The 22,272-nt window shown below is 35.3% G+C and overlaps 1 protein-coding gene across 1 annotated transcript; it reads right to left on the bottom strand.

The window, feature by feature from the left end:
* Nucleotides 1–18,756: 18,756 nt before the first annotated feature.
* LOC119635814 lies at nt 18,757–20,756 on the bottom strand. Its single transcript, XM_038030821.1, has 3 exons — nt 20,505–20,756; nt 18,992–19,156; nt 18,757–18,933 (listed from the first exon to the last, which is right to left on the bottom strand). Exons 1-3 carry the CDS (start codon nt 20,754–20,756, stop codon nt 18,757–18,759), a joined length of 594 nt encoding a protein of 197 aa, XP_037886749.1.
* Between the last annotated feature and the right edge of the window lie 1,516 nt (nt 20,757–22,272).

Below are 22,272 nucleotides of genomic sequence, written 5' to 3'. Positions count from 1 at the left end.
AATGATAATGGATGATAAAGAGAGAAAACCACATGCAGACAAATGACAGCTCGTTTGATGTAGGTAAGTGGGTGTGTGAGCTTATGCTTCTGTGTCTGTGGCTGTGTCATTCACACATTATCGACCACAAGCCAAAAAAAGCAACAAATAAAAAATATAATAAAAAGCATTTTTTTTTTATTTTTTTTATTTTGTTTTTAAACTTGAAGACATGTCAACCACGCAATAATAATAAGAACAACAATAAGAGAGAAAAACACTTCAAAGTCATCAAATGATTTGATATCATTTTGATAGAACGTAATATTATGGGTGTTGAAGTAACTTAAGTAAAGGAATTAAGATAATGTCGGTTAAGTATTAACTGAAGTTGGTAAAGTGAAAAATTAACAATACATTTAGCTGATGTAGTAATACATACATACATACATACATACATGCATACAAAAATAGATGCGATTAGTTTGCGTTATGTGGGGAATAACTTTTGGAAGAAGAAGAAGAAGAAAGAAACACACTTTCTTAAAATACTTTGTATAACGATGATGATGACGATGATGATGATGATGATGATGTTGATGCCAAGATACGCAATAAGTAGGTGTGAGATTAAGTAGTTGGGTGCCTGCACTAGTGGTATTACAAATGCTGATGACATTTGTACTCATAAAGCTCTGACAAGCTAAATTGTTATTTTTATTCACTGATAAAAATATCAAAGTAACGAATGAAAGGAAAAATCCTTAGATGAATGTACGTTTGTTCGTAGTATGTCTTCTATTAGAGATAGAGAGTACGATATATATATATATATATTTTGCTTTCTTCCTTCCTTTTTTTTTCTTCTTATAAATGTGTTAAAAGCATCAGAAAAAGTTTTTTATGAGTTTTTATTTACTTTCTTACACACTTTCTTGGGGTTTTTTCTTCTCCTCTTGTTCTCTTTTAAAAAGAAAGAGAAAACAGGCCGCAATACATTGAGGTTTCTAGTTTATTTTTATATGCCTTAGCGAACTACTTATTAGAAAGTTTAACACGAATAAAATGTGTTTAGGGTCAGTGGAGCGTATGTTTTAACAAGTTGATTAAGTTCATATCTTATCTTATGATGACAGCTACTTTCATTTAGCCTATTGCCTTTAAATGAACTAAAATTAAAACTCGGACGGGATAGTGTTGGGGAAAATATTAAATAAGAGAGAGGAAAATAAATAAAAAAAAGTAGTTAGCAATACTTGTATTATAACTTAAGCAAAGTAGGCGTTAGTAAGTTTTGGTAAAGCGTCTTAATGTCGCCTGCTGCATACCTAACTGTGAGTGTATGTGTGAGTATTCCCTTTCAGAATAATCGAAGAACGAAAGAAACAAAATTGAACTATTATTTACTGCTTCATCTTCAATGTCAATCATTTGTTAGGAAAACTAAGTTTCTTTCAATCGCTTTTCTCTTTCATTTTTTTGTTTTTTTTTGTTTTTGTTTTCTGTTCTTTCCTATTCTCCTTTAGACGATATTGATTTTAAGATAAAATCTCTCGTTGGCAAACTTTATTCTTTAGCAATAACAAAGAAAAGGAGAGCTTAAGTGAATCTTGAAATTCATTTCCGTTTGTGTGTGGTAGGTTGGTAGGTACGATGTTTTTCTTGTTGTTATTGCATTAATTTTCTATCTTAATCTTATGTCTTATTTGTGATTTATTAGCTTTAACATTTCATTTAAGCTTTTAAATATGTTGTTCAGGCGATTTTACCGGTGGGCGCCACTAAAACAATTTCAAAAACTTTCAATACGTTCACGTTTATCCAAAGGTTCTGTAAGGTACAGGCGATGAGTATACCTCAAATTTAATGCACTTGCAAGGAATTGCATTCACCTTTTTTGTGAATATAAAACACAAATAGAGCTTTCAGCAAATGTTCTAATATTCCATTTAATGTATATGTTAAACGACTTTTGTGCTCGCTATGTAAACTCACATTATTTTCATGCATCGTTTGATATTATGTTCGGCACATTTATGAGAGCGAAGGACAACCGATCGGACGGACAATGGCAGGGGAGGATTAGGATAGAACAAGAAATATATCGATAAACAGACAGATGACATAAGGTGGGTAGAAGGACAGGCAGATTGGAGAATACAAGGACTGAAGAACAATCGAATCGTAGAAGGGACAAAAGAAGAAGACGATAGAAGAATCAACGGAGGTAGCAATAAGCGTGCGGCATGTATGACAGGCAGAGAAGTGAGACTTGATGGACACTAGAAGAGGCGGACGAAGGAAACTTGGGGAAAACAGAGGAACGGAAAAATAAATCGACAGAAAGTAAAGCGGACTGAAGGGGCGAAGACTTGAAGAACCAAATATAATGGAAGGCGAGCGGAGGAATAAAAAAGCGAATCGCAGGTCAGGAGGACAGGAGAATAGATAAGCCGTAAATTAATTGGACAGTCGAACACCCGGACTAAAGAATAGGAGTTTGGAACAATACAAAAAACGAAAGAACAAGAGTATAAAAGACGGATTGCCCAAGAGTCGAACGGAAGAACAGAAATTTGGAAAAGAACAGTGATTGGCACAAATGGTGACATAGTTAGGCGATCGTGTTCGAATGTCTCTCACTTGCATATTATAGCACTACCTCGCTATGTTATAATGGATTGAGGTATGATTCTATACCATATATGATCTATCTAATACTTGTTTGATTTAATCGGTACAGAACTTTCAGTTTCAGCGAAAAGTTATGCGAGGAAGAACTTCCCACACACATTCTGGCAGTGCAGTGTTTCGACAGCACACCATAAGTACATTTCAAGTTATAAAAAATTCACTTTTCTGAATGCTAGAAATGAAGTCGAAATGGCAGTTGAACGAATCAAGGTCGTGTGTGTTGAGTGCACGCATCGAAACTTCTCACCCAATCTTTCTGAGTTATGTGGCAGTACAGTGTTTCGACAGCATACCATAAGTATACTTTAAGTTATAAAAAATTCACTTTTCTGATTGCTAGAAATGAAGTGAAAAGTCTTTTACTTTCCATTCTTCTTCTCTTGTGGTGGTTGTAAAACTAATGCGAACGATTGACTCTTTATTGCCGATGGCAATATTGTACTGTACGTACTGTAAGTTGCAAAGGAAAAATGTAAATAAACATTAATACATATTTTAAAAGAAAATTGTAGAAAATTGAAATTTTTATTTTAGGGGTGTTTGGAAAACATGAACATGAACATCTCCTGCGATATTCTTATGAAGTGAGTCAATCAATTTTTATGTTTTCCATTTGTAATTCTAACGATATCGATGCCTATTCGCTTTCATAGCTAATATGTTATTCAAACTAATGTTCCTTAATACATATGAATACAACTACATGTGTCATTAGTGTTGGTGGAACGTAGTTTCGGAAAAATTATTTCTAAAGAATTTCAATATTGAAAAAGCACTGAGGAAGTAGTGCATCTACTATATAAATACTCAGGCAATAAACATTTGAAAAGGGAAAAACATTAAGCCGTGCAATGATTCTTGAGTATTTAAATTTTGCCGAGTCTTCATTCGAAAATATTTCCTTGTGCCTTGAAAGCCGCTATCAAAGAATTTCAACTTTTTCTTCCCGCTTCGGGGGAAGCGAAAGTCGCAGTTGTTAGCCGGAGGCAAGCATGAAAACAATGAAGAGCCTACGCACAAAAAGCTATTGGATCATGTAAGCAGGCCGTGAGAAACGTTACCCTTTAAAAGACACCTAGGATGGCATAGTGATTAGAAATTCGGATAAGGTATCAGTGTCGCTATGGCCAAAGTTACCGTTGGGATTGCTTTCCCCACGATCTCTCTACGCTTTACGACCCTTCTTGGATAATTTCCTCTTTCCAAGCCTTGGCAAATCGTCCCGTGACACACAATTTTCAACAAACGTGGTGCGGAGCCTGCCATAGACGGCTTTTTTGAACATCCTGACTGCGATAAAAATTATTAAGAAATGTCCATCGAGCTAAAAGGAGATTACGCTGATTATATATATTTTTGTCAAATTTTTTCATGTATTGTTTGCTAGGAGAGGTCGGTACACGGGTACGTTCAAATATTTAATAGGATATCATTTCTCGCTTCTGATATGAGAGAGTTTATTGTTCCAATGAAGTCGTCGAAAAATTATGCAGCTGATGATAGCACAATTAAATACTAACAGTTCATACATTGCTACACACCCATGCGGGTTTCTACTTAGCTTTTTCGAATGTGTTAAAGAACTTGTTTCTTCTTCTTAAGTAGAACTGATAGAAAGCACATCTGAAGAGATTATAGAGTTAAAAGTTATTCAATATTTCGGCGATATAAATGAATTTTTGTAGAAGATTACAAGGCGCTCATCAAACAACATTACAAAGTGATCTACAGGGACATTATTTTGAATATACATTTGTACACATTTTAATTACACAGAAGGAGCTTTTAAGATGTCTGTGTCACAACCATGCACGCAAAACTACATCGTATAGTTTGTACAGCGAGTAGGCAAAAAGTGTAGGCAGTCGCGACTAATGGCATAACATGCTCCCCGAAAGTGCACGAGTTGAGTAGTGTCGGACCAATGTGTCGAACCAATGTGTCGGTCGACAAATAGACTTAAACGTTCTAAGTTGCGAAAAGACTGTTAAGTCAAATTAGGATTAAACTTCCAAAATCATAGATAAATTTCTAGATTTGCTTCGCCTATTTGAAAAAGCATAACGCGATGGACATAGAAGTGCTTGCTACAAAGACCCATTCGGTGTCCAACGCAATCATAGAAACCTTCATAATTAGGCATAGGCTTACCAATGTATTGCATATTCAGCTTTTTATTTTAGTATGTGGAAGGGCTCAGAGAGAGCCAACATCCATTAAATGTTTACTTAGAAGCGATTGTTTTTTTGGGCGAACATTTTTCCATTTCATTTTTCATTTTTATGTTGTAATATTGTTGTAATATTTTGCAGCAGCATTTTGAGTAAACTTCGTAATGACAGATAAAAAAAAGACGCTTTACATTCACACACGTACGCATATTTAAATGCAACGTGAGAGAAAGATTGACTTTGTTAGTTAATGTATGTATGTATGTATGTACGGATGCGTGTAGTTGTGTACGCTTTTGTATTGCGTTACATTTAAACTGTTGATGTGACATGTCATCAGTTACTTTGTATTATTGTTATTTTTTGTCTTTGCTTTTTCTGTTATGCCAAAGTTACTCGTCAAATAAATTAATGGAGATAATGTGTGAAGTTGTGGTGCTTGCGTCTGTGTGTATGTATTTATATATACATGGGGAGGGCATATAGTTTGCATATATATTTTCAATGTCAGAGTAAATAACTTGCGTACATAAGGAAAAACATGAAAAGTTTTGCTGAGCAACAATGAAAACGATGACGATGACGATGACGATGACGATGATGATGACAACAATATTAACATTTTAAACAGTTATTTTTGCTCTTTGTTGTTGTTTTTTTCTTTTTAACAAATCACTGCAGACAAACGTCAGTCAGTCACTTGTCTGACATCGTTTAACATAATTTATCATTTTTATTGCTTGAGAGTGATTTTTATCTTGGATGAAAGAACCAAAGGGATACATCTATTTGTAGCTACGAGAGAACGTAGTTATCATATGTAAATATGAAATATTTGAATAAAGAAAGCGTTTGTCAATTTCCTTACGTACAAGAAAAATAAGATAAGAAGCAAATCTTGAACTTACTTTTGGCTATGAGTCTTCACAAAGCTCTATTATTTACTGCAAGGAAATCGTTTCGCTGAACGGACGCATTTTTCGCGTCGAGCCATTAACTTAACAAGGCTTTATTAAACCTGTAAAGAAAAGTTAAGTTTTGATTGCTAGCAATATCTATGAAACTTTTACATTTTTTCTTGCTTTTATCGCAATAGATGTCAGTCGTTTCCATCTGCGATCTTAGGACCTCAACTAAAAGTATTTTCATAAAGATCCAGCTTTTTAGTCTGCCGTTGAAAATTTCCTTTTTAGGCCGTGCACGGACGGACAGAAGGACGTTAACAGTTTAAGAGCTAATAATCCCTTATATAAGGTGCAATGGTAGAAAAAGACGACTTAGGGCGTGAGAAAATTTTAAATGACCTAAAAATGTGACTTTCCGAGCACAGTTGTACAGCGGTACAAGGGACTTGAAATCTTACATTAACGAGCGTCGTGACAAAAAAACATTGCCACTAGTAGTGCGATTGTAGTGAGTATCCTAAAACAGTATTATGTGGCGTTGGTGGCTCTCTCATCTGAAACGGTTAATAAGAAGAGATACAATGGCAGTTGTAAAGTTGGCAGAGAAAAAAGGTTTACTCGCAATGGAGAAACACGTTTCCTGGATATTAAAAAATGAACTCTAAATAATATCTTTTGTAACTAAACCGAGAAGTAACACCACTATGATCAAAACCTTTATCTAATCTAATTTATATAAACGTTTTGATCGAAAGTCGACCATGTTTCTTCTTTCTTTCGAATGATTTTGATATAACTTTTCAAAGGAAAAAGGGGGAGGTAAAGGGTGTGTGACTTTATAAGTTAAACATTACTTATAAGGAAATAGTTGCCTTCTTTGGTCGAGAATACAAGTTTTGTTGTTTACGGACAAAAGGTCACAAGTAGTTCTCCAGCCACTTGACATGTAGGTTAAGGGAAGGTCTTCGGTGTTTCTATTTGTTAATACTGTTCAAAAATGGTATATGTTTCAATGTCTAAATATACGCTTAGCAAACTCCTCGAACGGATGTATTGCATAAGGTTTCTGAGACCTATAAGAGAGTTTTACGTACTGAACTACGTTCCACTATTTTCTCGCGGACATGATCAGATTACTGAGATGAAGATAATTAGTGGCAAAGCCCAATCGCATTTTAAATAAAAGATGAGTTCATCAGCAATCGGATGCACGATGCCGAGTACGTTTGCAGTGCGCATCCAACGGATAAGGTCTATACTCAGCAGATCGATAATCTTCTGAACTGAGATTGAAATCTCTGGATAGAAATTTAGTAGATCATCTTCGTCGGATCTGAACTTCATTTCCTAATGTGTAACATAAGTATTGGTTGCTTCCTGCGTTGCTTTCTTCTGGAACTCATATCAAATGAAACGTTTTATCCACTGCACCTTACACGCTCTGCACTTCGTAGCTAATTGATGAAGAGTATTACGGGATAACCCCAAATAATGCATTCCACTTGTTTGTCTCGAGCTGATAACTAAAATTATCTGCAGATAGTGAAATGCTGCAGAACTTTCCCGCCAACCTATTAAATGAATATTAGCTCTAAGTAATTAATCGATGAAAGTTTTCCACTAGTATTATGGTCAATAAGTGCCAAAGGTAAATGAAAATGGATATTGCTGTGGAGATGTGTATTCGTTCGTCTACTAAGACTATTCAGTTCATGTTTATTAAATTTCTTAGGGTTTTTATAAAACAAATTTACTGTTATTTGAAAGTAAATTGTTTAAGTCTCCAATTAGAATCGATTTGCCAAAGAATGCCATCTCGAATAATTGAAATCGAATAAACTTTGCAGACAATGAAATAAATCAAAAGTTCAATAGCAGCAAATTTTAACAATATAATCCTTGAAAAAAGAAAAAGAAACGAGAATAGTTTGAACAAAAAAAAAAAAAAAAGAAAAAAAAGAATAAAAGAAAAGTTGAAAAGAAAAGCACTGTAAAATTGAAAATCGGAAAAACTAAAGTAAACTAAATAGTAATAAATTTTATTATAAGAGCAATTGTTCGCTCGCTCACTATTCATCACCAAAAAATATAAAATTAATAATAGATGACAAAAATGTTCTCAGTTGAAATTGAATTAAGATGTTCCTTAACGGAGCAGAAGGTGTTCTTTAATTTATTATTAATATAATGCCTTGAACAGTGGAACCATCGGGGTTTTTGCATAAACATATTTCTAGCAAAAGGGTTCATCCCCTATTATTGTCGACTGGCCACAGCCAACAAACAAAGAAGATAAGAAACTGTACATTGGCATAGACATTCCTTGACAGCAGACCGCCACCATAAATGAGAAACTAAAACTATCTTGAAAAAAGAACAAAAATCTTTTCATATTCCTGTGAGGATGTTTCGGAAAACCTGCAAACTAAATGGTCTCGAATAAGTCCGCAATTAACAATAAGATCGCAATTCCAATTTACTTGCAAATGGATTGGAAAAGGTGCTAGTGTGTGTTACATGGGAAAATAAATGGGAAATAAATATTAATAAGTCATTATTACACTTTGGGCTTATTTCGGGATTTAACATGAAAGTCAGCCTAATGCACACTTGGATCATATCTTGGTTTTCATAAATATCTCTACGGAATCGAAAGTTATAGACAAAGATAGGGAAAAGGTTATCGGCGTTTTTCCGGAATTGTTTCAGTTGCCTGCATATTGCGTACCTGCACATAAACGAAGCACGCTCAAGTTTTAACCTCACATTCTTAGTCGATCAAGAAATGCCTTCGCTGAATTTCAAGCTTCTAGCATTGGCACCTCGAAAGCTAGACCCCATAGGAAAATAGTGATTATAAGTATTTGACGAACCTTGATATAAACAAAGTGATGATAAAAGTCTTCGAACATTACATGCCTTATAAGAATTTTTGCGAAGATCGGAGAATAGAAAGTGTATAGACTCTCCGAATATGGATTTGATTTGCTCAAAATAAATCTTTGTAAGGTTTGCTAATAAATTAAGAAAATTTCCCAACATGTGTTGCAAACAAAGTTGTAAATATAGTTTACCCCTTGTAACTAACCAACTATTCTTCGTATTTTGTTTTTTTTTTTATTCTTCAAAGGATCTTGAAGGTATTTTATTTTATTGAAACATTCTTTTTTTTGTACATTTCTGTGTAAACAATTTCTTTGGCCAATTGCTAGGTAAATACATTTCGATACAATGGAAATTATTTATTTTTATGCATATTTTTAGTACAAAAATTTTTTGTTATTCTTTAATAACAACTGGTAAAGGAATTTTTTGTGGAAATAATTGTCAACAAATTACGGAGTTATTCAGTCAGAAAAATTGTTTTCGTATGTGCATAAGGGAAGAAGGAGGGGTGGGTAATAAATATCTAATGCCTGCTAACACAGGTATTAAAGTGTTTTGTCCGTGTTTTGGCGAGAGGAGCCCAGTAGACGAGGCTGTAATTTTCACAAGTTGCTTAGGAAGCAATCCGGCAGGCTGAAAAGATGCAAATATTTCCAATTGCTTTTTATTGATTGAGAAGATGGCTTTTCTTTTCAAAAACCAAAATTTTCAATATTTCTCTTGTTAAGTATTTAGCAACGTTACGGTTGGCCGGCAAACAATTTCAAACTTGCTCTAAGGCACCCCATGCTGTACATATGACAGGTAAAAAAACTTTCCTTCCTTATCATCTAGCGTCGTCGGAATCTGTTCGTCAATAGAATCTGTTTACCTTTTATACCCTATACCGCTTGTGATACGAAGGAACGAAGGCGGTGGACGAACCAGTTCTAATACCGATTGATCAGAAAGCGATGTTAAACTTGCTCGTCCGTCTGTCCGTCTCGGTCTCTTATGTTCAACCTATTTCGTTGAAATTTTTGTACACCGACATTTTTTGCCCTAAGCACGCATAACTATTGAATACGGTTTGATCGCACCACTTCTTCAACTATTTCTATGCAATGGCTGCTTTTGAAAAGTTGTTAAATGATGATATCTACGACGATGTAGAGTACCTAATGGTGGGCTGTGATCCACCATAGCACCTTTAATCTAATTAAAAAAAGTACCTGACAGGGTGCTTCAAAATTAGTTTGATCGCCTCCAGGGACAGAATCTAGTCATGATGCACATGCGCTGGAAATTTCTTTCAAAGATCACATAATTGAAAGTAATTTCAACATAATTTCTTATATATTTGGTTTTCTCCTCTGTCACTCTCTCATTAATTTCGATTACGTTTGAAATCAATCAATTGTCTGCAACAGGATTGCGATATGCCAACCGGCAATTTGAATCTACTTGCGGATAAATCCGGTCAACGAAGAATTGCTGTGAACAATCATCACTCGCATTTTAACTATGGTAAGCAGGCACAATATGTATCAAAGAATTCATCGCTATATATAATACGTAATGCGGTGCGGACTAATCGAAGTTTAACGACTTTGTGGATAATCAATATACATAATTTTCTCAGGCCATATAAAAAATGTTATATTATATAAAACGAACAAAGTCCAGCCATTAGCGCCTGCTTGCTCTCTGTATGCAAGCGAAATTGAAAAAACCTGAACTCGTTTGACGAGATGGAATTGCTGAGCCCCCAAAATCGGAATTATTGAAAAGCAAGTTCCGTGAGAGTTCCCTTCGCGATATTAAACAACTTATGTTATAAATCTTATTTACGCGAAAAGTGTCTCTTAACCGAAATCCTTTACATGTGGCCATATGTAGGGGGATATCTATCTATATACAATGTGTCCGTTTAATTCTTGTGTTTGATTTTTTAGATTCAAGTAAATGTTTTGTAAAGTTTCCGTCTGTCCGTCTGGGTGTCCAAGTGTGCCTTAATTCATTCGTTAAAGAAGAGATTGCAATCGTAAAAATTTAAGCAAAATTTGATCTTAATTTAAAGATAAAAGTCAAGTTTGTAAACCACCTTAGCTCACTCACGGTTAAACCGAAAGTTGTTGTCAAAAATTAGCACTACAGAGCAAAGCATATGACGAAAGGTGTCACTCGATCCTTCACAGAATCTGGATGAATCGGTTTCACACATAGCGTGGATATATTGCAGAGCTCCCTTTTTAGCTTCAGTACTTCGTGTGTTGTACCGAAAGAATTTTTAAGTCTTTCCACTTGACGGTGTTCTGCGTTGTCCTGCCAGTGGCAATCCGATTTTCTCTCTACCCATTGCGATATCGGCCTACTAATTTCCGCTCTTCGTACGCTACAGAAAGGTTCCCGACCTATCATGGTTACTCGGGCTACCCTGTTAGCTAGACCGTTAGCCGTTTCATTGCCTAAAATGCCAACATTAGGCGCAGCTAACTTCTCTTTTTATAAACGCCTTTTACTTTGTCACTACGAAATTTCTTATTTGCGAAACGTTCTTCCCTTCTCGATTAAAAAATGTACTCCTCTCCGAAGCGTTTTATTCGTTAATATTAGTTTCCATCTATTCTTTCGTATTATTTTCATTTCCTTTGCAGTGATTACGAGTAACTTAGAGACTAATTGACTCTGCTTTCATAGTTCATAGATCAAATTTGATGCAAGCAGAAAATTTGCTTGAGCATATCTTCAATGTCAATGAAGGTATTGCACGGTTTAAGATGTAAGGAGATTAAAGGGGAAAGGGAAGGAGACTATGTGAAAAAGATGCAATTAGTTTCAGAGGACTTGCATTTCTTTCTTAGTAGCGAAGCCATGGCTGACATTTCATTATGTTCTTGCATTAACTAAAATTTATTTAAAAAAAAAATCGAATGACGTTATAACGAATTGCATTTAACAAAATAAATCCGCTTTCAGCTGTTAAGCATTCTTATTGATTCCAGGCAATATACTTATTAAGTTTATTCAAAGGCTTTCACATATATCACTTACTTTTCTCTCTCTCTCTCTCTCTCTCTCTCTCTCTATCTATCTCTATCTCTCTTTATCTCTGTCGCTTATAATAAGAACTAATTAATTAAAATTCTTTCGAGCCGCCACAAAGGATCCTTTATTCGGGACTGCAGTTGCGGTTAACCACAGGCGACAGAAAAAGCGAAAATTAAATAAAAAAATAAAAAACCAAGAGGCACTTATAATAAGACGAAAATATGCAGCTGCTATCAACCATTCCTGAGATTCGGCTTCAACCCAAATAATGTCCTTGCTTCTGCCTGAGTGTGCTTTATAATAAAGTTCATTACTCCAAAACGTTAAAATAATGTCGCGAATGCGAATATTTATTCATATGAAAGTAACTTATTTGCATAAGAATGCGTTCATTACGCATTACAGAGCCTTACGGTTACATGGATCTGCCCATTAAATGCACAGTTACTGCCGTTTTGCGTTAATAAATCAATTCAGGCGGTATTTTTGACTTTTTTTATTTATTCATATGTATGTGCAATTTTAAGTGAATGAATTACATATAAATTCATGCAATTGCATATGAATGCGAATGCATTCAACGGAAAAAAGCGTCAGAAACTGATTTAAATTAATTGAAATTTTAACGCTTTTAAATGCCTGCAAGTGATCGGATCGCAGTGAAAGTGAAAATTCTTGATGAAAGGACAATGTAATGCTTGACAAGAAGAAGAATAAACTCAATTTGTTTCCGGTCGCATTTCGTTCGAATTATTCGAACTATTTGCAAACAGCCGATGATAGAGAGACGGGGGCAGTACCGGTGGAATTCTCACACAAAAGTATGATCACAAATACCAGAAAATTTCAACGAGCGGGTGATATAAGGGCACACAGGAGGACTGGTATCTTTTATCATACCGGTTGATTTTTATCTTGTCGGTCCGTCTGTCCGTTTTGTTCTCTTGCGTTCAATCTCGAGGTCTCGATTTGCTTTGATGAAATCCCGTGCACTGGTTGATTTTGGCTCAAGCAACAAAGCTATTGAAAATGTTTTGGATTTGAGCATGTTTTCGACCAGTTCCTCCTTTGAGAAGCCGTTATATGAATACCTTTAGGTTGATGTAGGGTATTTAAGCGGGGATCCTGATTCACAATAGCGTTTTTACTTGATTTTCAACTACGTATTTGATTTATTATAAGCAACACATTTTCACTGATCACAGCTAAGTTTTTAATCCCTCAATACAATTAATTCCTAAGAACATGTCAACGTCTGGTTATTTCGGAAGACAAATGATTCTTTTACAATATTAATATAAATTCCAATTCCAATATAACTAAGTTGTCGAATATAACTAATTTTTCAATAGCATTTTCGTTTCTACATTTGCAAGGTATACGGCTCCTACAAGACTTTCCTTTCGATGCGAATTCTATTCGATTTCAATAGAACGCGGTCGAATATTCTACATACTAAATTTTGGGCTGGACATCTTATTGGAAGAAGAAACAACTATTCAGGGTCGTTTCTTATATAGAAACATATTTGTAGAGAGAGAAAAAATTTTTATGTTCCTAATAGATGTGCACACATAGTATCTATATTCAAATCGGTTGCTTTATAAAATCGAAATGTGACGTTAATTTCTTCCAAAATTTCGGCTATGGATAACTTTGACATTGGTTCAGTTGTTTACAATCGTCGTTCAGTATATATAGATATATAAGGAGATGAATGCCATTTACGTAATTTGATCATTTTTCGAAAGTAAGGAAAAAAGTGGGAATCGTTGTATTATAGAGCATATTAATCTTCTTCGGTGTAATGTTGGTGTCGGCGCACCCATTCTAAGCGGTTCTTTTTATTGCACTCAGTCGGCAGAGGCTTTTTTCTGGCTTTAAACCATTTTAAGCTAATAGCTGCTAGTCTTCTTCTTGCCGTTCGGTAATTAAATCACTTTCCGATGTCTTATCTTATGAAGCCATAGTAACATTTTTTTTTTTTGGAAATACCTTTAAATGAACTTGCTAACACTCTCCAAAGACCTCCATTTGTGGGTCATAGACGATAGAAATCAAACGGTGCAACATTAAGTTACTACAAAATACTCTTGTGGTGCAGCTCGGGCGATAGCTGCAACTTTTCAAGGAAAAAATCGTTCGCGGGAAATAAATTTTTTCCCATCTATTCCACGAGGTCCAAAGACTCTATTAGCTAAAACAAAAAAAAAAATCGATTTTTGAAAAATCTACCGTAGTTCATCCCCTTAATTGTAACTTGATTTCAATTCTATTTCTATGCTATTCGGATTGATCTCATGCTAAGCAATGAATTTTTATTCGATACCATTTCAATTCAAATTTAAGTTTTGCATGTTTCTCAGTTGATTCCCATTCCAATTTTATTTAAATTTTGCTTTTACTTTTTTTACCTTTATTTCTATTTCGATTTTATTTGAAGCAAAGTAAATGCATTTATACTTTACCAAAGAGAAGATATTTTGCTACTTTATGAATCTGGCCATATGTTATGCTTTTGTGTTTGCTGCTCACAAAGCAAGAAAGAAAAAAATTAAAGTAAGCTACGCACGAGTTGATTTAAAAGTAAACGAAACCTCGACTATTACAGTATGAAAATGATGGAATCATCCATCCATTCATTCACCATCAACCACAATTCTCAAGAGATTTTTAAACTGCAGAAGAGAGAAGACGCAAAAAAAAAAAAAAAAATCAAGTTCTTATGCGCAGAGAAGCGTTACAACCAAAAATGCTGAGGAAACGAAAAAAAAAAAAAACAAAAACTAAGGATAATACCGCAAAGAGTTGTTTTGACGCACGGAAAGAGGAAAAAATTGTTAACAACGCCTTCTCCGAACAATAGTCGACAACGAATGCTGATACTTCGCTAAATCAAATCAAATGATTTCAATAAATACATGTGTATTGAATAAAGTCCTCCAAGCATAATGTTATCAAATTGCTACATACTTCCTTCCTTCCTTTATACTTAACTGGTCAACTCACATGAGTACTTTCCATATGACCAAAGATAGTTTGTCCACATAATTGCGAGTTTCCAATACATTTGGCAAATGGTTTGTTTTACTTAATAAGCTCTATTTTTATGAAAACACATGCAAGCAAAAAAAAAAACGGGGAAAAAAATTGCAGGGAGGAAAGTGCAAAATCCACGTGGACAAGTGAAGCGGATAGGCGGTAAGCCATAATCTAGTTGTCACTCTCGACTCTAAGTAGAAGAGAATATGAAAACTTCTTAAATATTAAATCAAAGCGATAGAAATCCGCCACCACGGAAACGTACCTAACCTCAAAAAGGTATCACCATTAAGTAAGTTTTCTGTTCTCATATATCTTATGTAAAATATTCCGCTGCTTTGCTTTAAAAATGTTATGTATTGCAAACATATTTTTGTCCAACTTTAACGTCTTGTCTAATAAGTATCAGATTATTTCTTTCTAAATAGTTGAGAATTATTTCATATTAACCGTATTTTAAATTACTTTTGAAAGTAACCTGTTCTTCCTTTAGTTTGAAATGAGTTTTGCAATAAATAGAATTTGTAATTCCTTACAAGGTACTGTCAAGTCTTTATTAAGGCAATTTTGAGCTGTAATGCTACTCTGTGCTCGGTTTATCATTCCCGTTATCGAGCTCTCGTAAGCTACAAGTTCGATAGTTATTTTGCTTTCAGTCATCCTCCACATCAATCTCATTCGTATTAACGAGAACCATCGACCCGAGAAGCAAATTTTATATCGCGTTTCTTCAATAATAAAAATCATGAACTAATCTCGATATGACATTTCAATTCGGTTTGTTTATTTCTTGTCATTCCTTTGTGAATGATTACAATCTTTAAAAGCTCAATGACTCAAATCACCTACAAACATCCTCCCAAGACCTAAGCAATTTTAACCACCGAGATATTTTCTCCACCGACTCCCATATCGAGCCAGTTTCGACCTTGTATTATTTAACGCTCTAAATGCTTTTCCTTTTGAGCTTAAATTTGATGACTTTTTGGCAAATTAATTAAGGCATTAATGGTAAGCGAAAAAAAAGAAAAATTAGGAGGTAAAAGGGATTAAAATTCGACATCTTTTAATATAAAAATATTTTTCCAAGTATAAATATATTTTATACATTGTGACGCAAGAGTATATTAATATGCAACGATGCTTGATATAGACCCGCCTTTTATTATATAGGTGGATTCAGAAAGTAATTCTGAACTTCAAGTAGAGCCGCCATTTTTAATACGCTAATCCAAGGGCGAACGCTAACACAAAAAGCTTCGGATCGGATCTGTTTCTCATACAACGCCTTGTTTGAAAAGGTGGTGAGCAGTGCTCTTTAATTGTTTTTAACTGACTAAAAGAAAGAAATTCTAGGTCTACGGAGTAGGAAGACCACTAGGGGTCAAGACTATATATCTAATGTATTCATCATCATGGGTCGAAAGTCCTTTGAAATCATCTGGATTCGTTTTTGGCCCAAGCCGAGGTTTCGCTAAATACAAATATTAACTCAGTGTATGCTACGGCAGTCAGTTTTTTTATCTTTTTCTTTAATATGATCGGCTAATTAGAAGATATCGCCTATTCGTGCAGCGCGAGCGGAAAGAAATGAAGAAAGGGAACCAGATTTGAGGTGTCCGGTGTGTGCTCAACCAGTAAGTTTTATGCCTTCACCAACAGACCACTATAGCTACGACCACTGTAAACTATACCGAACTCAAATTGAAACCCGAGGATAATCGCCCTGTGACTGTGACTCTTACCTATTCGGTTACTCTTGAGGATAAGTTGTTCACAATAAAGTCCACAAATTTCCCATTCAATATCTTACGTTTTCTTACCCCTGCTCTGGAAAGTGTCATGCGCACCGACATTCGCTTAGGTGATGGGTGGATGGGTAGAGCGACCTAATGAAATAAGTTCGAAAGACGTATTCTTTCCGCGACTTGGAAAAAGCATTATTGGGCGTCCCAAGTCAAAGCCATATTTATGTTTTCGCTTTGGGGTAACTGCGGGTACTTCAGTTCTCTTACTCGTTTCAAGGCTTTTTAATTTTCCGAATATTGTTTTCAAAATTTTCAAAACAAGAATCATTTAATTTATTATTGTTGAATATTTCTAAAAATATTTCAATTATTCTTTACTTTAGAGTTTTCACTGTAGATAAAATTTACTTTTCTTTATATTATTATTATTATTATTATTACTCTTTTGTTTGTAAAGAGCTTTTCATTGTCATTTGATATTTTATTACTGTACAATGTTTCATAATAATACGAGAGAGAGAGAGAGAGAGAGATAGAAGAAAAAAAAAAACTCATAGCAAATTGTAGCCAAGGGCAACAATCCCTTCATAAATAAATCTATATGCATCTGTACGTATGTGTATGGGTGGTATTAACTGCGAAAATTCTGTAGAAAGGCTAGTAAGTGAGTGAATGGATAACTGAAATATCTCTCTCAAGTCAAGCAATTCTTTAATATCAGTATTACAAATGAACACTGTCATAAAGTCTGACAATGACAACCAACTATCTTGTAGCGGTAAAGTCATCATGTAACGATGTATCTACGATAGCTTCGTGTAACGGGTGGATATATATTATTCGCGTTGTATTGTAAATTGCGCACCCACCGTCTGTCTGTTCCACCAAACGGAGGCCGCAATGCATTTTATTATTCAGGTGGCTGTATACGCGATTTCCTTTTTTATTTTTACATTTTTTCGCAAGAGTTTTCTTAATAAAAGTCTGCTCATAAAAAAAAAATTATGAAAATTTTAATTTTTATTACATTTCACAGAGCAAGTTATGAATTTATTCTTTCCCTGCCTTCTTCTTGTTTTCTCCACCCTATCTCATTGCTTGGTCCTTGAATTAGTCAGCTTACGGAAAATTTCGACAATTTTTTTTCCTTTTTACGCGGTAAGTGAAATGATGTAATATTACATAATTTGCTCTCTTATTTTTGAAAGAAACAGGAATGTTTACGTTGAAGTCATTAGTGGGAAATGTTTTTGTTACATCATATTGAGGTATCGTAATCTGTATTAAAAAGCATTCATTCTTACAGTGTAAGACGGCAAGTTTTATTTTCTTACCTATCATAGGCGGTTGGGGTTGGGATTAGATATATAGAAGCACTTCGCAAAATAAACCCGACTCTCGCCGAGTTCGATGTTTTGAAGCGTTCGAATTGTCCAAGAGGTACGGAGGAGAGAAGGACAGGCACTAATTTCCAGTGATTTGACTCGATGGGTTATCGGACAGTCCATTAAGTTGTAAAATCCTTGACTATGGCCCACGATCTGTCAGCTGTGAGTTCATCTCCTATACCTAACATTAATCGGCGGTCAACTCCATGAGCTGTATATAAATGGTTTCTTGGATTAACTTGTGCATTGTGCTGCATTTTGGCGAAATGGAGAACAGTCACGATGCCTGATCAAATTAAGAAAATTGCTTTCTATCCTGAATTCAAGATCACATTTGTTGCACTCTGTACTTCAATTTAGTAACTATTTTACAATATAGTTAAAGCTTTTCATACCCTACAATATTTGTGATGCAAGGGTGTATTGAAGTTATGCGTACGCAACATGCAGAAGGATCTTTCAACCCAGAAGCGATCAAACCAGAAAATGATTCTAATGTTAGGTATCCGTCCGTCTGTCTGACGTATGTGTGATGTATTTTTTCAATGTACAGTTTGATGTATTTTTGGACACGGAACGAACACTATTGAAAACGGTTCGCGTCGGACGAGCTTTTAATTTGAAAAGTCGTTACATGAATAACTATTATGCTGTATAAAGCACCATTGGTAGGCCACTGGCCACTGCCAGCTTAGCATGAGTGTAGTCGAAGTTTCCAAAAATGAATTTTCATAATAATCTTCGGCCGTAAGAAAAAACAAATATTTATTATCTTCGTAAAATTAAAAGAAATTGAACAAAACTGATGTAATGCTTAAAAACACTTCAATAAAATTAAGATGACCAAGAGGGTCGGATAAAGTGAGAAAGAATTCTCCCAAATGTAGAATTCTTATCTCCTAGTTTTAGCTCGCTATTTGACTTTCATAAAGTCGCCTGGAACTTCCAGACAGGCTGACTTACCAGGTTTCAGATTACCGTTCTCATCATATACACGCAAGTTTTCAACGGCTCTGTAGCGGCCTTTAAACGCGTAGTTTTTTACCTCCACTTCAACTACACCTGCGAACGGTTCGTGACGATACCTTGTCTAAATTTAAAAGATAATTGAGAGAATTTTAAACTTAGAATTAGAAGACGGAACGTACTCCTTTCTCGAAACATTGGCGATCCTCTGGGAAAATATGTCTCACCCAGACATTGTGAATTTTTGAATTAGGATCTGTCATTTCCTTACAGAAATCCTCAACAAACATCCCGAAAGGGGTTGGCTGCCAGGAGCTACGGCTGAACTTTTCTAGTTCTGCATGTACCTGTAAAAAATAAATAATTCTCACTTTCATAATTAGTTCAAATAAGTCTCTAATAAGAAGACGCTGGCGAATGTCTGGACTGTTGATTTCTAGGATCTTGAATACATTGGAAAGCGTGTTTAGATAACGTTCTCACGATTCATTTAAATACATTTCCAAATAAAATGTCAATGGGGTTGAGAACGATTTTAAAACGTCAGTGTCTTTTATATTCTTGCTTTCAACTAAACTCCTTTCCATAGAGCCTTAACAATTAAAGATGCTTCGCAATAATTCGATGTCGGTGTTGCCATTTTTACATATTTTTCAAAAATAAATTTTGCATCTAATACTTGAACATGGGGTTAATAGTGTTCTCGAATGTTATTGTTTTATTAGCGTTTCTTCCATTCCAAAAAGCATGAAACTATTTATTTAAAAAAATAATTTAAGAAAAATGAACAAAGCCACTTTTGGCCAATCCTCAATCATAGCTAAGATCCTGCAGAATTGTATATATAAACTGACAGTCTAACTGAATTAGAGACGGACGGACAGACATTGATGACAACAAACGGACGGAGATGGAGTACAGCAGCTTAAGTATGTTAAATCGATAGGCAGTAGAGCACCCCAGCTGCTATAGCTCGAATGTTCTTTTCTTTTGAATTTGGGTTAATGTTCCCTATTGGTACAGAAAGAAGTCAAGGAACAGAAAGCGATAGGAACATGGTGCTCACAGAGTAGTGGGTGGCCCCCCACAGAGTGAAGTGTTATCCCTTTACCTAGTAAGCACTGATTCTAGCTGCGACCACAGTAAAGTCGTACGTCTTTGTTTAACGTTTAGAGTTGTTTGTCATTTTCGTGTATGGACGGATATTTATCTTCAAACTTATTTTATGCCTGTGATTTAAAAATTTTAAAGGTATCGCTTCATTTGTAAGAATTATAACGCCCACTGACGAAATTTCCCGTTAATTAGGCACATCCTCCAGATGATGTCCTAAACAGTTTATTTAGGTGTCGCAAGTAGATTGGTAGAGATTCCAAAGAGACATGCATTCTTGGTTTGGGGTAATACGCATATATACTTGACATGTTCCAAGCTTGAGTGGGTCCTTATATACCCACGTAAGACTTTTATCTAAAATCGAACATTAATAAGTCGCGTTTTTCCGAAATTATGTTTTCTATCTGGTCGCACCTCTAATGCACCTCAATTCTCGAATCCAACAAATGTGCATTTAAATTTACCCATAATATCGTCCTTCCCTGATACCATCATCCTCTAAACTGAACCCATCGAATCCATCGTTTTTAAAACCTTTAATCAAGAAAAGCGTGCAAGATTTTTAACTGGAAAATTTACCGTTATACGATCAGTTTGTTTCACATCCCAAACAACGGTAGCAGTTCCGTTAACATAAAGTCCTTCGTCATTGAAAATTATCTCCAAATCACTCATATCGGCCATCTGTTTGAAACCTAACATTTCTGGTGCATGACGACAGTCTCTGTATATTTCGGGCTCGTCATGTACGAAACGGTAACGTTCAGCCGACTGCCTTTGCACAAATAATAAAACTGCAATTACTACCGTTATAGTGGATAAGAACTTCATTACGCTTCTTTTGAGTCACAAAAATTTACTGGCGAATCTGATAGTTGAAAACTTCTATTTATCGTTTAGAGTGCAGGAAGCAATTACTGTTACTATATATTCCCATCGCATGTGGAAATGAAAAAACCCCAATTAGTATTTATCCTATTAATCTCGATGCCGCTGTATGACATGCACATAACCAGAGGTAGATGGAAAAATGCTTATCTGCTAATTTCGACTAATCTTCCGAAAACAATTATTTGTAGCCAAACTCGAAATACTTAAGTGAACAAAGTATGCCACAGGGTTGCAAGCCGAGGCATAGCACTTATACATATATTCTGTGTCTCCGAAATCTGTGGATGCTTCTTAACCCGTGTCTCCTTTCAATTCAAACTGGTGCAGATGCTGACTTCATGCGTGAGTTTTGTAAAGGTTGGATGAAATAATAGATAAGCTTCATATGGGAAAAGGACCAAGAAATAGAACTACGCGGTTTAACTTATTACGTTTTTCGGGCTTTATCAAGATTTGTAATTTTTTAAAGCAGAACGTTTCATGGAATGTGGTCATGGAAATTCTCAAATTTCTTCGGCTTTGGGTCAACGCATCCAATTTCATCATAATATCTCGAAAGTTACAAATTGTACGTGGAACGCAAAGCTCCTCATACATATATAACAGGTAAGCGGATGAACGGACGAGCGGACACGGATCAGCAAACAGGTTAAGCACGCGATTTGTGTTTGGTTGGTATAATATCTACACAGCGTTTTGGGTGCTCCATAATATATACCCGCACAAACCCAATATACACACTCACCATAAGAGGTGTAGATTGTGTAAGAATGGTAACAATTAAGAAAATTTGTTACATACACGTGCGGGTGCTGTAGCCGTGTTCTTTGAGATGTTTGGGTCAAGTTTGTAAGCGATATCTTCATTACGGTCAACAGGAGAATGCTTCCCATAGAGGGATTGCATTTGAATTTGAAATTGGTTAAGAATTTATATAGCTTGCTTCTGTGCGTTATATATAAGGTTTTGAGAAAAAGATGAAATTGTCACAAACTATAAAATTGAGTACGCGGGACAGATTTCTTCCATTTCCATAGAGGTACTGCAGCATCGCCCATAGAATACTTGTTGGAATTTGTTGAAGCTTTATTTGCTCTAGCTTATGAGTAATGGGCAAACAACAATTTTTATTCCTGCTAACAAACACTGATGTCCTCACTTTACGGAGTACTGTTGGCGTGCCCTTCGATCGATTTGTCCCAGTTCCAATACCAGACTGCGTGCAAAACTTTCCAATATTTCTGCCAAATTTGAACTCGTTAGTTTCACTATTGCAGCCAGGAAAAAGTATACTATACAGGCGGACAGACATCCATTCAGAATTTGATGTTGCTCAACAATATAGATACTCTGTGTGGTGGCTGAAGCGTCTTTCTGGGCATTGAAAACGTTTTTACAAGATCAATAATCGGTGATCGATATAAAACAGCTAACGGTGTGAGCATGTGATTGCTTG

The sequence above is a fragment of the Glossina fuscipes genome, unplaced genomic scaffold (genome assembly GCF_014805625.2).
Source record: "Glossina fuscipes isolate IAEA_lab_2018 unplaced genomic scaffold, Yale_Gfus_2 27, whole genome shotgun sequence".
NCBI classification, from domain to species: Eukaryota; Metazoa; Arthropoda; class Insecta; order Diptera; family Glossinidae; genus Glossina; species Glossina fuscipes.
The sequence above is the reverse complement of the archived record's forward strand: the minus strand, read 5'-3'. Positions and strand labels throughout refer to the sequence as shown.